Source organism: Antedon mediterranea, chromosome 2 (assembly GCF_964355755.1).
Source record: "Antedon mediterranea chromosome 2, ecAntMedi1.1, whole genome shotgun sequence".
In the NCBI taxonomy this organism is placed as follows: domain Eukaryota; kingdom Metazoa; phylum Echinodermata; class Crinoidea; order Comatulida; family Antedonidae; genus Antedon; species Antedon mediterranea.
Window position 1 is genome coordinate 33227528 of NC_092671.1, and position 15386 is coordinate 33242913.

At 33.0% G+C, this 15386-nt stretch overlaps 1 protein-coding gene across 1 annotated transcript; it reads right to left on the reverse strand.

The window, feature by feature from the left end:
- Positions 1-1370: 1370 nt before the first annotated feature.
- Positions 1371-11144, reverse strand: LOC140039395 (uncharacterized). Its single transcript, XM_072084997.1, has 6 exons — positions 11032-11144; positions 9318-9580; positions 6481-6769; positions 5992-6145; positions 5018-5474; positions 1371-1959 (listed from the first exon to the last, which is right to left on the reverse strand). The coding sequence occupies exons 1-6, from the start codon at positions 11142-11144 to the stop codon at positions 1745-1747; spliced, it is 1491 nt and encodes a 496-aa protein (XP_071941098.1). The 3' UTR covers positions 1371-1744.
- Positions 11145-15386: the final 4242 nt, after the last annotated feature.

A 15386-nucleotide genomic window follows, 5' to 3' on the forward strand; every position in this document is an offset into this window, starting at 1 on the left:
TATGTTGAGATAAAGCACTGAGAATTATGTCATATAGTATTTTATCGGAAGAACTGTACGAATAAGCCTATTATTTTCTCAAGATAATACTTTTTTCAGGTAATGAAATTAGTAACAGAATACGTATGTAATACGAACATCTGCTTGTATATCTACTGACCTTGTTTTGTTTTGGTTCTTAGGCCTATATCCATTTTACTAAGATCATATGATTTGTTTTCGTATCCTTAGGCCTTCTCTTTATTTGCTTTTGCATATTTCGGAAATATTTAAATAATGAGTCTCGACCAGGTGTGGAAGTTAAATACTTGTTGTCTATCATCCAATTCCAAATGTCTTTTTATTTTGAAAGTTGTAATGTTATTCGACATGCAAGCCTTTAAAACATATCAACGTTTTCGATATTGTTCCAGAGTGAAATTTTGTAGCTTTCTACTTTTTAAGTAACGTCATAAACGAAAGCTGATATAATTTTAAGTTTCGTTTATTCACTGAGTCTAAGGTTTATTTTACGACGTTTGTTTACCGATGACGAAAAGTGGGGTTGTTATCAATGTTAAATAAATCAGCTTGAGGATTTCCGTCGATTTTTCGAAATCAAGTATAATTTATATACCTTTATTTGTTCTCTGTGTGTGTGTGTGTGTGAGTTATTATATTATAATGAAATAGGCGGATTCAATGGATTTTGGAGGGGAGTGGGGGCGGACCAGCCGACCATTATACTGCATTGGGACTTATTCTGGATCTGCTGCTGCTAATTTCTGAAAACTGTTCACGCAATTGATAGGGGGCAGCAATCACGGTTATTTTAATTTCTACATACGATGTATACGTTTACAACGACTACAAATGAGAATGTTGCCTAACAAAGTAAATAGTAGTTCACCTGTAAACACATTTTTGCAGAATTATGTTAAAAACTGCGTTGTACGTTTTAAGTGGATGGCTATTTCTGCGAATACGTTATGTGCACGTCTTTGTGTTCTCCATTTCTGTAAGTACGTTTATTACTGGAAGTACATTTTACGTACGTTTCTGCGAGTATGTTATCCTATTTCTGCTTTCATTATAATAGTTTTAATGTTTTTTCCATAAAAAAAACGGTATATGCATTTTAATACATAAGGGAAAAAGTGTGACAATAAGTGACAACATTATTTAAAAATTGTAAGTTATTAACATGATTATTTCTCTTTCCAGAGTATAGTATCAATCTACTAATCAACCTCACCTTAACAACCACCATATCCCTAGAGCTACAGCTCACTATGTTGGTCGGTTGGTAAACACTAACTTGAGCACGCCAGTGCAGCCATGTATATGGCCTTGTTTTAACATCTATTCCCCCGCCCTCCTTGATTCTTTCAACCACCTCCTTTCTTGTTATGCATTTACTCTTTCTATGCATCATTATTAGCCGACAACTGAACAATTTCTATTGTATTTATTGAGTATATTTAAAAATTACATACATACAACATATTCCAACAACCCTTTTTCCGCCACCACACTGAATTGTTAAAACATTGCAAATTATCCAAAGTAGCCAATCGGCAAGTATATTTAAAGTAATTAATACTGTAGTAGTAATATCAAAAAGTTCAATATTTTGGCCGACACGAAAATACATTATGACGTCATAAGTTATCAGGTCCCTGATAATAGTATAGGCCTACACACGCAAATGATATAATATATATAGGTATATTGCTTCTGGACGTTTCGAAAATCCACACCAAAATTACACAATACACTTATCTAAGGTTATGATGTTATATTCAGAATTGACTAACAGATAGTCCAACAAAAAAACTATGATCATATGAGTATCCGGTAGGTCCGTGTCCAAACGTAGGATTCCACCATGTTCGGTTTCTAGCTGTTCGTGGATAAACTCCAGCGCCTTCGCCGCCCTTGTAAAATCAGGAAGTTTATCATAATTGTCTACAGTTAGACCTGGAAATATAAGAAATCAATATTATTAGTGATACGTATGCCTAAGGACCTATCCCCTATTTGCATAATTTAGAATATAATATGCTTACAGTAACAGAGAGGAAATTCGAATGGAATATTATCTCAATTCAACAATACAAAACATTTATTACGCACCTACTGTTCCAAAAAATTGTATTCAATTTATCCAGAAGACTATGCCGGGAAGCGTAATTTTTTTTCCAGGACGAACGTGGGCAGAAATCATGAATAATTCATGATTAATTATGACATAATAGGGAACATTATAGAGGGCGCTGTATAAGAATGCAGAGAGATTAAATTAGATTAAGACAGAAACTATAGAGGGCGTGCATATATCATAGATATTCATGATGCATGCGTGAGCTCATGACGTCATACTTGCAAACACACACTGTCTGTGTGATCAAATAACTTATAACACAAGAATCTCCTGTTCTTCAATTTGCATTCAAAACACAGTATCGGAAGTACAGGGTTTAAAGGTCAAACTGGGCGACGCCATTTCACAGCACGGAGCAGCGCCCTCTCCAAACTAGGAAGTCAAAACTATTAATTTCTATAGAGGGCTCAGTCAATTACTCTATCCCAGAGCCATAATTATATAAAGAGTAATTTGCTTTAAAAATGTATAACATTCACAAGGCTTTAAATATCGAATTTAATATAAAAACAATCGATTTGTTTAAAGGTTTTTGTTAAGATAATTATGAAATCATAAAATTACTGCGAACATCGCGCTTTACAAACTAAACGCGCACGCGTAGAGCGTGCATGAAGCGCACAACCAGAGCCGTTCCGAAATTTATATTTTTGTTGTTTATAATCATGTTCGCAGTAACTTTGTAATTTATTATTTTAACAAAAACCTTTAAACAAATTGATTGTTTGGATATTAAATTCGATAGTTAAAGCCTTTTGAACGTTATACATTTTCAAAACAAAAGACTCAACTCCATACTCTACATATAATAGGAATAGTTGGACACAAACCTGGCTTCTGCTCCATTCAAAGTCGAAACTTTTTATATATGGCTCTGCTCTATCCCCATATAGTATTAGCAGATCCCTCTATTATTTTGGCTTTCTAATTTGATGCGGGAGCGCTACTCCATGGCTCAAAATGGCGCCACCCATTAGCTCTATTCTATCCTACAATGCCTTTCGAAAGGTGATGTGATGCACGTTCGTAGTGCAGATCGGAGCAAGTTACTGTAGACCTACTCTTTTTCTCTCCATGTTGTAATGTTATTGTTGAGTTGTTTGCTCGCCTACTCCAGGTATTTTAACATAATTTAATATATATAATAGCACATCCTACATTACTTAATTTGTTGGTGTTTTTTTATTTTAACTATACTACTATAAGGTGTAGGCCTAGACCAACAAAGTTTATAGTTTTATATGTATGTAGGCCTAGCTATAATATAATTAAACCTGTGTAATCACAATTGCACTATATGCTACTGTAGGCCTATAGGCCTACTTACCAGGCCTAATGTGTATCTTTTATTTCATTGGTGAGATTTTTTATGATATTTTTTTAAACTTAAAAAATAGGATGTGGTTTGAACAGAAAATATATATCTGCATACGAAGTCTTTTACATCAAACATAGGATCTTAGATCACATCATATCAGCTACATACATGTGATACAGTATACACTGGAGATTGGAGAATGATATTGCCTGAAATTGAGCTTTTAAATACAAATTAATTACCACAAAAACAAAAAATTTACTAATTAAAAACACATGATTAATTGTCATAATTTTGCACCACATTCGTTACCATGTGTGTAGCAGGTCATTTTAAAAAGTAAAACATAAATAATAAACAATGAATGTGGAATACAATTAAAGCATGTAGTTTATACCTCCTATCCATGATTAAAGGAAGGTAACAACCGTTCTTGATGATTCTAAAGGTTATATGTGGTTTTTTAATTAATCAATTTAATTCATTATATATGTACTTTGTTTGTCAAATAAAGTAATTATTTCACAAACAAATGTCTGAAAGTACAATGTTAGACTAACATAAAACATGTATGTAATTTTTTCAGAAGGGTTAAAACACTAGTGTCAAATTCTTAATCAATTATTTCATTTACATTTAATTGTTAATACTATATGTACGTAGGGCGCGGCTACATGGTTCTTGGGTGTTTTTTGCAGCAGCTACCATAGCAGCGCGACGACGAGAGATCATTTTCGATTATCGCGTGACAACTATTTACAGGGGTTTTCGTCACATCATAAATATTCATGTGTGGATTCAGGCCCTCTATAGTTTCTGCCTTAACCTAACAGGAAAAAAATAAGCCTGCCGGCATGCTAGGCCATTCAAAAAGACATGTAGTGCTTCAACTTTGGACGAGTATGATAGTTATAGACAGCACATGGCAAAACAATCGCAAAATATGTATAAAAAAGCTAAACGTGTCTTAGAACCCATTAATTTATAAGATAAAATTTTTCCGTTAGGTAGAACTAATACAGATCGGCACGTGATGCGCAATTATCCAATCAATTGAATAGAATAGAAGAATACAATCAGGTATGTTATAAAAAGGTAATAATGCATGGTAGTATTAAAACGATGACGGTTCATACTTTCCCTCCATTAAGTTGTTAAACCGGCAATCTCTTTTTTTTTATTACACCTTATTTATAGAGGGTGACCCTAAACAGCATATGATGACATTCAAGGGGCCCTCTTAATGAGTGACAGTGGCTGTGTATAATAGTACACCCTACCCGTCTCGAAAGATGTAATAGGTTCTTTAAAGTGCACATGAGCCAGATGTGTACACTGGACCTTCGGTTTATAGTCCTTATCTGAGAAGACTTGTTCTACCACCAGAACCATGGAGAGAGTGAGGCTCGAACCCTTGCCGATGTTAATATGGCAAGGTATTATGGTTCCACTGTCTTAACCGCATATTATGCTCCATTAAGTTTTATTTATCGAATCATTTATGTTGCCAGCGTGATTTTGATTTATAAACAATATCAATAAATGTCATCACTTACCAGCATTCTTGAGAGGGAACTGCGAAGCTGGCTGTACGATTCTAAATGCTCGAGTACTTAACTGTGTATGCAACGCACTCTTTTCTTTAAATTCATCTGGTAGAAAGTAAGTTGGCGTTATGCCGATTTCATTAAGCCGCATTTCAGCAGTAACGATAGCTTCTCTAACCCATGCTTTCTGCAACCGATCAAAATGTCCAGGCGGATACTGATGCGTTCCTCGGAGACCAATGTCATCGACTTTCGCCCAGGATGTTACCAGTTCTGGCCATTGCACAGCAAACTCGCTGTACACAAACACGGTGACAGGGATTTTTTGTTTGTAAGATGCTAAAGTTGACATTACTTTTACGGCTTCTTTCTTACACATCCCAATAGTTATTACAATAGCAAGGTCGTTATTTTTTACGCATTTCTTGTATGTGGAACCAGCTTTACCTACAGCTAATGCTGGTATCTAAACAAAATCATGAATATGTTAGAGTTAGCAGTAGGAATTGTAAGTTATTGTAGTTAGGCTTATTATTTTGTTGGGGCATCCATTGGCTGTGGGGGTAGGATTTATGCAGATGATTCCAATATTTAAAACAATCGCGTCAAGACATCACATGGTCGAATCATAATAACAAAAGGATTATCTGCACGAATATAGTGTAGTAAGTTGTGGTGAATTTTTATGAGCTATTTTCCCACCCTTCCTCACCCATCCCCCAAAACTATTTATTTTCATCCATTGTTTGCGAAAGCCATAAACGTTGCCTTAGGCTCGTAAAATTATTTTATAGACATAAAAACTAAACCAACTTGGCATTAGGCCTATGTGGATAAAGATTGCAGTTTTATTAATGTTCGAATTATTTTTTGTTTCTTTAACCCTTAATATCTATGGAGTTTTTCTTTCTTAAATGTAGGTATAGGGAATGCCGAGTGTTTTCTGCCGCCTAAGGATTATTGTGTTTCCCTACTGCTCTTACTTGTATTGGATGTAATTTATCAAAGTCTACATAGTTACGAAATTCTCCTTCCCACAACACCATGTCTATGTTATTCCGAACATCATTAACAATCCTTTTCTTTTCATGTTTGCTATAACCCACGTGATGACTTAAATGATATTCTCCATAATATCTGAAAATACAAAAAAATTAAATATTATAATCACACCTGATTGGTTGGTTTCGTAATACATAGAATTGCTAGTTTCGTCCCATTCAAAGGTAAAACTGTTTTTTGTTGTGGTCACATGATAGACTGACACTAACACCCAACCTCCATTGTCAGCTGTATATAGTCAACAAAAATCCGATCAAAGAATTTAACCAATGATACCCAGTGAGCCAGAATCATTTCAAAGTGTGCCAAAAGTCCAAAATGGTAAATGTGGCAATCCAAACTGTTTAATATTGTTTAAACGATTTCAAATTTCATTTTGGTTGAATTGAAATAGAATTACCCTTACTTACTTATCGATCCACGTAAATGTCCCATCTTTCAGCATTTGGTCAAGAACACAAAATTCACCACCTTGGATATCAATTTTAAAAATTACATAATCTTCTTTTCTTAAATTTTCTTTAATCCATCTTGAAAGATTGATCGTTGGGATTGTTTTGCGGTAACTATATAGTCTTCGACCTCCAGTTATATTATTGGCGCGTTCCGATTTACGGACAAACATACTTCCTCCTCCCCATTGCATTTTGTTAGATTTTGTAGGCGTCCATGTTGCATCACAAAATGCTGTCATATTGCCTTTTTAATGACAGAAAAAAAATGTTCGTGAGCTTTAGGAAACAAATAGAAAGATAGAAACAAATTATTGGAACGTAACGCCTCTAAAATTAGAACCAAGCATAAACAGGGGCCTAGTTGTTATCCGACTGAATATAGGCCTAGAGGTTGCTATAGTTGTAGTGCTATATAGCCATTATATTGCCTCGTTTCGTTACTACTGTATTGGAAATAATTTTATTCCACTGTATAATATTATGTTTGAAGTAATAAGAATAACAAAAAATATATTAGGTAATTTTGTCAATTCAGTTTTGATGTTGTGCTCGTTTATTTTATTGTTTTTTATGATGTATTGTATGTTTCTCATTTTTTTATATGTTATTTTATGCCATCTTTTAAAAATATTTAAAGTACCTTTTAATATATTAATGGTAGGTTCCAGAGAGTGGTCATTGAGGGTATATCCTCTGAATGGCTTCCTATTCAGTCCGGTGTCCCTCGGGGATCGATTCTTGGTCCTCTCCTTTTCAATCTTTTTGTCAATGATACCCCAAAACTCTTCACCCACTCCAGATGTCTTATGTTTGCTGATGATGTTAAGCTATACAGAATTATTGGTAGTGTTGAGGATGCTGACAGGCTTCAGGTGGATTTGGACAAGCTATGTTATTGGGCTGCTTTATGGGTATGTCCCTCAATCCAGTAAAGTGCAATATTTTAACTATTACTTTGAAAAAGAACATTTTATTTTATAATTATTTAATTAATGACAATCCCATTAATAGGGTGCAATCGCAAAAAGATCTTGGTGTTTTTATTGATAGTTCTCTTTGTTTTTCTTTTCATATTGATTATCTTGTTGGCAAGTGCAATAGACTGCTTGGGCTGATGTGGCGTAATTGTAAACATTTTGACAGGCAAACCAAAATCCACCTTTATTATTCCAATTATCCATCCCATTCTCAACTTCAGTTCTGTTATTTTTAATTCTATTTCGAAAACTCAGTCTACGCGCATTCAGCGTCTGCATAACCGTTTTTTAGGCTACATCAGCCACAACCAGAATCCTGACTTTCATTTCCATGTCCGATCTCCTGAGTCTCGTAGAACCTTTTTTGATCTTGTTTTTTTGTATAAATGTATTAATTCTTTATTTGACTGTAACTTAGTTAGTAATTTTTATCTTGGAGTCCCTAGTCGTCGTCTTAGAAGAAATGCTACTTTTCATATTCCTTTTTAGTAGAGTAAATGTTTTAAAAAATGGTTTTATTAGTAGATTAAGTCAAACTTACAATTCTTTTACTCTTTTACCCTGAGTTAGATATTTTTAGTAATAATTTCCGTAAGTTTCGTAACATTGTTAGTAGTTTAGTTTAATGTTTGTTATTGTATATGTTCGTGTTTGTCTGTGTTTGTCTGTGTTCCCTCCTGTAAGTGGTGAACCATGAGCTCACTGTTGGTTGGGAAATGAATAAATAAAAATAATTTAAAAATTTGTCACAATCAGTTTGTTTGTGAAGATGATTTTAATAAATATACCATTATGAATGAATGAATGAGAAAGTGTCCCTTTGGCGTGTTTCTGCAGCCATAACAAAATTATCGGTTAATTTTTAACCAATCAGATAATTATTAAAAAAATGCTCTGCGCATGATTAGACATGACTGAACAACCAAGAGCCCAATCACAGCGCATCGATTTGTCATTCAGGTCAAAGGCTAAACATTATCGCATTTATCCGATAATTACAGTGTTCGATTTGAATGAGATATATATAGGTTAATCGTTGGAATCGGTTAAACCCCGTTTCCACAGCTAGTTTATCGGTTAATTATCAATTAATTATCGGTTAATTTTTGAATTGGAAACAGTCTTTTTTTCTCTTTTGTGAGATTCACTCACATTTATTTCATATTTTTGTTACATATTTATTTTTAATAAATACATTTCTTTTTTTTTCTCTTTTGTTGTGTAATATAAACTGAATATATTTAAAATTAATTCATGCATATAATTATGCTACATTGTATGGTAAAATAAATATAATAAAACACATTTAAATCAAACCTACGGCAGTCATATCAACTACAGATTTAAAGACCACCCATGGATTTTGACAAAACGGTTTTTTTAATTCATTATATATTTTTATTTTATAAATAGAATAGGTAGCGATGGTATATAATTGGTTTTTTGTACAATTTCCACTGCCAAGAATGAGCTCTTTAAAAGAGCTTTTACTACCATCAATATTTAAATTTTTTTTATCTATCTTGTTACCTGGACATTCAAAGAACATGCGCCACATTCTTTATGTATTTTAGGTCCAGGTGACAAACAAAAATATATCAGCCTACTTCGGAAATCAAAACCTTCCATAAAACATACGCATACTTTATTGGACAAGGAAGATTTGAATCTCTTTAATAAGAGCCTACAGTACTTACCCACTGTAAAGACAAAAAATTATATTAAGACGCCAAGTCAATGTGACAAATATTAATAGGAGTCAAACGAATTTTTAATAGGGGAATTCTATAAGTGTTTTACATTATGATAACCTACCGTCATGATCCGATACCCCGACAGGACAGTGTAGATGATGATTGTTATGATACGGGCTAAAATAAGGGCAGAGACGGTCATCGATTTCGAAAGAATGGATGATGAAATCTTTTCCTCCAGGATAAGTCTCACGAAACATCTTGACAGTAGAGGCGACATTACCGCCACAATCTAGAAGTATCTTTCTCTGAGGTTGTCTATTAGGTGTGGTAGGCCTACTATCCATTGTGTTTGTCAGAGTCCTTATGTCGGCTTCGACATTTCTAGTTATTACATAAATAAAATAATGATTATATATTTATTCACCTTATTTTTCCGTACAGCGGATTTATTTAATTACTACATATTTATTATATGGATACCTATATACTTTTTGAATACCTTTTTTCTGGTCGAAATAGCTATAAAGCAATCTGGGATTATTTAAGTTTCTCCAGTATCTTCTATTCAACTTTAATTAGCGTTATAAGAATACATTGGATCTTCGCACATTGAAGTTATTTAAATTGACGTATTATAAAATTGAAATCTGAACAAAAACATTATCACAATATTCTATAAGCATTTGAAATTATCTCTTAAAATTGTTATAATAGAATGATTTGCCGGTGACGTCATCATTAAACCATTGAAAACCACTTAATATGGCTATAATGTATTTATAACAACTGAGTGTTTCCTTTCTGTCCGATTGTTTAATATTTTATCAAGTGCCGTTTATTATTTGTTATAATGAACGGTAAAACGATTGGCTCTCTAAATAGTTATGAATAACCTTACCTAACCTCTGAATCAAGGTGAAAGCAGGGTGGATCGTATGTAACTATCGTTCGTATCACGCATTTGTAGAAATGATGAAACATATGTATATTAGAAATATTATAACTGTAAGTTAGTTGCAACAAGTTATATCGCTACTACATTAAATTAAGTATGTGGTTTAAATTGAAAGGTTACATTAGTTTTTGTAATTGGAGCGACGATTATGTAGGTCAATTGTTTGATCGGATGCTGAAGGCGTTTAAATAGCTTGGTTGTTCGCACAACAACAACAACAAAGATAGTGTAGAGGACGATATCACACTTCCTATTCGACCAATGCAAATAAATGAAAGACAATAATATTGGGACTCAATTTAAGGGCGGAAAGTTATTTTATAGGAAATAGGCTATACAGTTGAACCTCCGTAAGCGGACACCTCCGTTAACGGCCGCACTTTCAAAAGCCCGTTTGTTCTGCCTATCTAATTAGTTCACTTGGTACCTTGTTGAACCCCAAAAATGTGAAAACTCTCACAAATGTGAAAACAACCACAAATGTGAAACGTATCACCCACAAATGTGAAAACGTATCACCCACAAATGTGAAAACGCATCACCACAAATGTGAAAACGCATCACCCACCAAATGTGAAAATAACCACAAATGTAAAAACGCATTACCCACTAATGTGAAAACAGCGCCCACAGAGATTTTAGCTTATAGGTTTTTATACAATAACAGGAATTGTTTTTTCTATTGCGTTTCCCTGACCCACCAACAATTTCCTAATTTCTTTGGGGTGGCCGAGGATAACGATCAACAAGACACAATGCAAAACTAAATTCACGAGGCTATCAAACGGTAATCTTTTAATCTAAGTAACAATATTCTCCTCATATTCAAATGATAAATTATTATTATTGACTTTTGTATGCATTGTTAAAGTTTTACCTGGTTGTGTTCTTGTCGCTGTGAAACATCATTGGACTACTAAGCCATGTGACGAAGCAGCTTACCAGGAATCCAGCAGAAAAGTAACTTATTTTTTCCAAATGTAACTTCATCTTCTACATTAAAATTAAAATTGATATTAATTAATAATCGTTAGCATTTTACGGTTTTAATAGAAAAGAAACTCTTCCAAAAATAGTTTTGATGTTCATGAAGTATATAATATACAATATAATTTCTTTTGATTTTCTAGCAATAACAATAAATTGATTTATTTTATTTTTGTTTATTTATACATTTAGCATCCATTCAGCAATACATTTAAAATACATAACAAAAATAATACAAAATATTGGAATATTAAAATTGAATAAAACCAAAGTGAATGGATTCAAGGACGACCCATAAAATCAACAAGTCAGTTTATTTCCAATGGGGTCCATTGCAAGAGAAATCAAAGATGTGAAAGTGAACAAGGATCATAAAAAGGACATATTATGGAAGTGTGAAAGACATAATAAAAAAATACATATCAAATGCATAAAAGATAATATAAAAAAAGTACAATTAAAATATAAAAAGTGAAGAGCAACAATATCATCAAACCGGAGTATATAAAATCAGATAGGAATACCAACGATAAGATATTTCCTTAGTTTAATTTTAAAAATAGATTGATTGTTAATGGATTTTAGATGTACTACAATTAAGTATGTCACAGTGGCTATATCTTGAAAACATTGCTAGAAAATCGTGACTATTTAGATTTAATATTTAATTAATCATTTTTAATAAACTAATTTGGTTGAACAAAAATGACTTGCACATTGTAGAATTTCATTTGCATATTTAACTGCTCAACTAGGCGTGCTATTTATTATTTTTGCAAAATATTGAAGATAAAGTTAATTTGAGATTTAAACTTGTGACGTCACCCATGTCAATCAATCAATCAGATAACATTTATTCAGATATTAGGGAGTTTTCGCAATCTTACGAATACGATAACGAAAACGGATACGTCACGCACACGTATTCGTTTTTCGTAAGCCAGTAAAAATCTGTTTCGCATGGCAACGAAGTATTGAGGGCGCCGTCCAAAATATGACTGCGGTAAATTTGAGCGAAGCGCAGGTACGTGTTGCTTGGTGCTTGGCTACCTAGGCCTAGCGTAACATCAAAGCGAGTGAGAACTTTAAAAACTGCTATTTATCAAAATTGACCTGGTATTTTAGTAAATTACTTTAGTAAATTACTTTCAATAAATCTATAATTATATTATAATCATGAATCATTCCTGATTCAAATGCAAAATGTGCAAAATAGATTTACGAATATGACTGGTGATATTCGTCAACACGAATACGCTTGATTAAAACATAAAACTGGCAACATGAACATTGTGAATATCCGTTAATTTTAATATACCAAGACGTTTAAAAAGGGGTTCAGATGAGGTTCTAAATGGTGAAAAGGTAATAATTCTAGCTGCACGTTTTTGTAATTTAGTTAATCTAGCAAAAGCCTATTAGAAGATAAATCTGTAGCCCAAATAATTTTACAATAATGGAAATACGGAAGGACAGGTGTGTTATAAAGTCTGTAAATAATACTAATAGATCTTGAAATTTTTTTCGAAATGTAATTTTGATGACTGACCTATTTGAGGTTTTCATGAATATATACACCTAAAAAAAGAGACGAGGGCACCCACCAACTCAGTCACGTGTGTATGACCCTGTCATTAAACAGAATAGGCCCTCTAGAGGTCAGTCTGTTTGATGATAGATCGTCATTATTTCTGAAGAAGCTGTCCGATCAGGACAGCGAAACTGTCAAGGTTAGTTTTTACTAATTATTGGTTTGGAAAAAAGAATATTTTCAAGATAACCATATTGGCGGTTAAGTATATCACATTTTGTGAGATAATCAGAAAGTTTAGAATACATTAGTTTTTCAATAATTTTGGAAAAGACTGAAAGTAGTGATATTTGCCTTCGTTCACCTTTCTTGAAAATGGGCACAACTACTTTAGCTAGTTTTAAGTGTGTTGGAAAAGTGCCAGATAAAAAAGATGAATTTAAACAATGGGTAAGTAGGTGGATGATTAAGGGAGATACAGATTTTAAGACACGAGCATTAATACCGTCAGATCCAGACCCTTTATTAGGATTTAGATTGTATATAATTGGTTAACTGTTAAATCAATTGAAACTGGGCTAATATAAAATGATTTTGCAAACGCAGGATGAAGATAAGATAATGGATCAGTTAAATTAGTTGCCATACTATTAATAATATTAGGACCAATTGTAGAAAAATAGTTGTTAAACGATTCACATTTCTTGTTGAGTTTTGTAAATATTATTACCGTCTTTAATTAGATTCGGGTGTTTGTTATTATTATTACCTTTATTTTTAAAATGTAGTTCACGGAAACATAAGCTCTATAACAAATATGTGCACACATGTAATAATGACAAACTAAACTATAAAAAATATAATAACATTTTCACTAATCTTTGTCGCACTGCTAAAAAGAATTATTATACTTTCTAGTTTGATAGATATAAAGGTAATCTGAAGAATACATGGCTTGTAATAAGTTTCGTTTTAAGAGAGAAGATGACATCCATGGTTGTTTAAACGTTTTATTTGATTTTATGCTACTTTTAATCAAGTGTCTGGAGTGGATATTTTGTACATTTTTCAAGAAATGCATCAAAACTCAATCTTGGGTCACAATGAAATATCATAGATCAGTCTTCACCTTATAAATCAATCGATAAGGCATTTAGGTCTTTTATACGATATGAATAGTTGGCACTATTATCATCGAGGTTTTGCTCATTATTTTCTTGATCAATGAACTGAATATAGGAAGGTGGTCGGAGATATCATTAAGTAAAACACCAGCAACTATTTTATAGTTAGATTGTTTGGAATAAAAATGATCAATCTTTGAGTTTTCAATCTCAACCAAAAGTGATTCGGAAAGGTCATATGGTAATTTTAAATCATTTCGAATTGGAATGGTTATATCATTACGTATAAAAAATGCAACTCCTCCACCAATTTGATTATTGCATCTATTACTTGCAAAGAAGGAGTAGTTGTTAATGAATGGAATAGGGAGTTTTCATTAAGCCATGTTTCACTGATACCGATTATGGAAATGTGTTATTAATTGAATTTGAGATTGTTAACTTTGTGCGTAATGCTTCTAATATTAAGATGCAGGAGGGATATTAAAGGATGTATTAAACTTAGAATCAAATTGTGAACAATCATAAAAGCTGCATTCATCTAGGGAAACTGACTGTGAATTAAGATTCATCATGTTTGTCATTTTCAATTAACTGGATTAAATAAAAGGTTATGTTAGAAATATCATTGTTAATGGTAAGTTCAGAGTTCACATTAAAGTCATAAAAAGGAATTAGGCCTAAGTGAAAATAATTAACATTCAATAGCTGAGTAGAACGTTATCTAAAAAGAAATACAGCAATAAGCATGCATGCATGAGACTGTATACATTAATACATAATTAATAAGAAGCAAAATAAACAATTCTTGAAATAAATGTAAAGTTAATGATGGCGACGACTAGAATTACTCAGTAGATTCGGGGGCATTAAAGTCATAAAAAGGAAGTAATATAAAATAATTAACATTCGTTAACAATAGCTGAGTAAAACGTTATCTAAAAAAGAAATACAGTAATAAGCATGCATGAGACTGTATACATTAATACATAATTAATAAGAAGCAAAATAAACAATTCGTGAAATAAAAATTAATTATATAGGTAATATTTCGGTTGGAGGTAAGTCAATGTAAAGTTAATGATGGCAAAGACTAGAATTACTCAGTAGCTTCGGGTGCATGTGCTTCCTTGAGGTTCGGGTAGTATTTAGCAAGATGATCCATGTCGATGAATGTGCCTTTCTTTTACTTATCACTTGTAAAATCATCATTTACGTAGATGATGTTATCTTTAAATCCAGGTCTAAGTTTTGGAGCTGCCTTGAGTACTCTTTCTTTAGTGGAATATCTGAGAAAGTATGCAGCAATTGGTCTCGGTTTATCTCTGGTGGTATTACGTGGTCCAACTCGATGGGCTCGTTAGATATCATCATTAGCGATTTTGATGCCGGTGGTATTGGAAATAAAAGAGGAAAGAAATTAACAGTAGGCCTACCTTTGCTATCCTCCGCTTGTTCGGGTATGCCAGTAAACCAGCGTTGACGTCCTTCAAGGTTGTCGATTTTGTCGCGTATCTCATCCATGCATTCTGTAGTGGATTGTAGCGTATGCTCAGCAATATCCTTCAGCTTAACATCCACAAAATCAGA

Coding starts and splice junctions, on each gene's coding strand:
- LOC140039395 (XM_072084997.1), bottom strand. CDS start 11,144: ATGAAGTTACATTTGGAAAAAATAAGTTACTTTTCTGCTGGATTCCTG. Junction 9,581..11,031: donor AGCGACAAGAACACAACCAG/GTAAAACTTTAA, acceptor TGTAATAACTAG/AAATGTCGAAGCCGACATAA. Junction 6,770..9,317: donor CGGGGTATCGGATCATGACG/GTAGGTTATCAT, acceptor GTCATTAAAAAG/GCAATATGACAGCATTTTGT.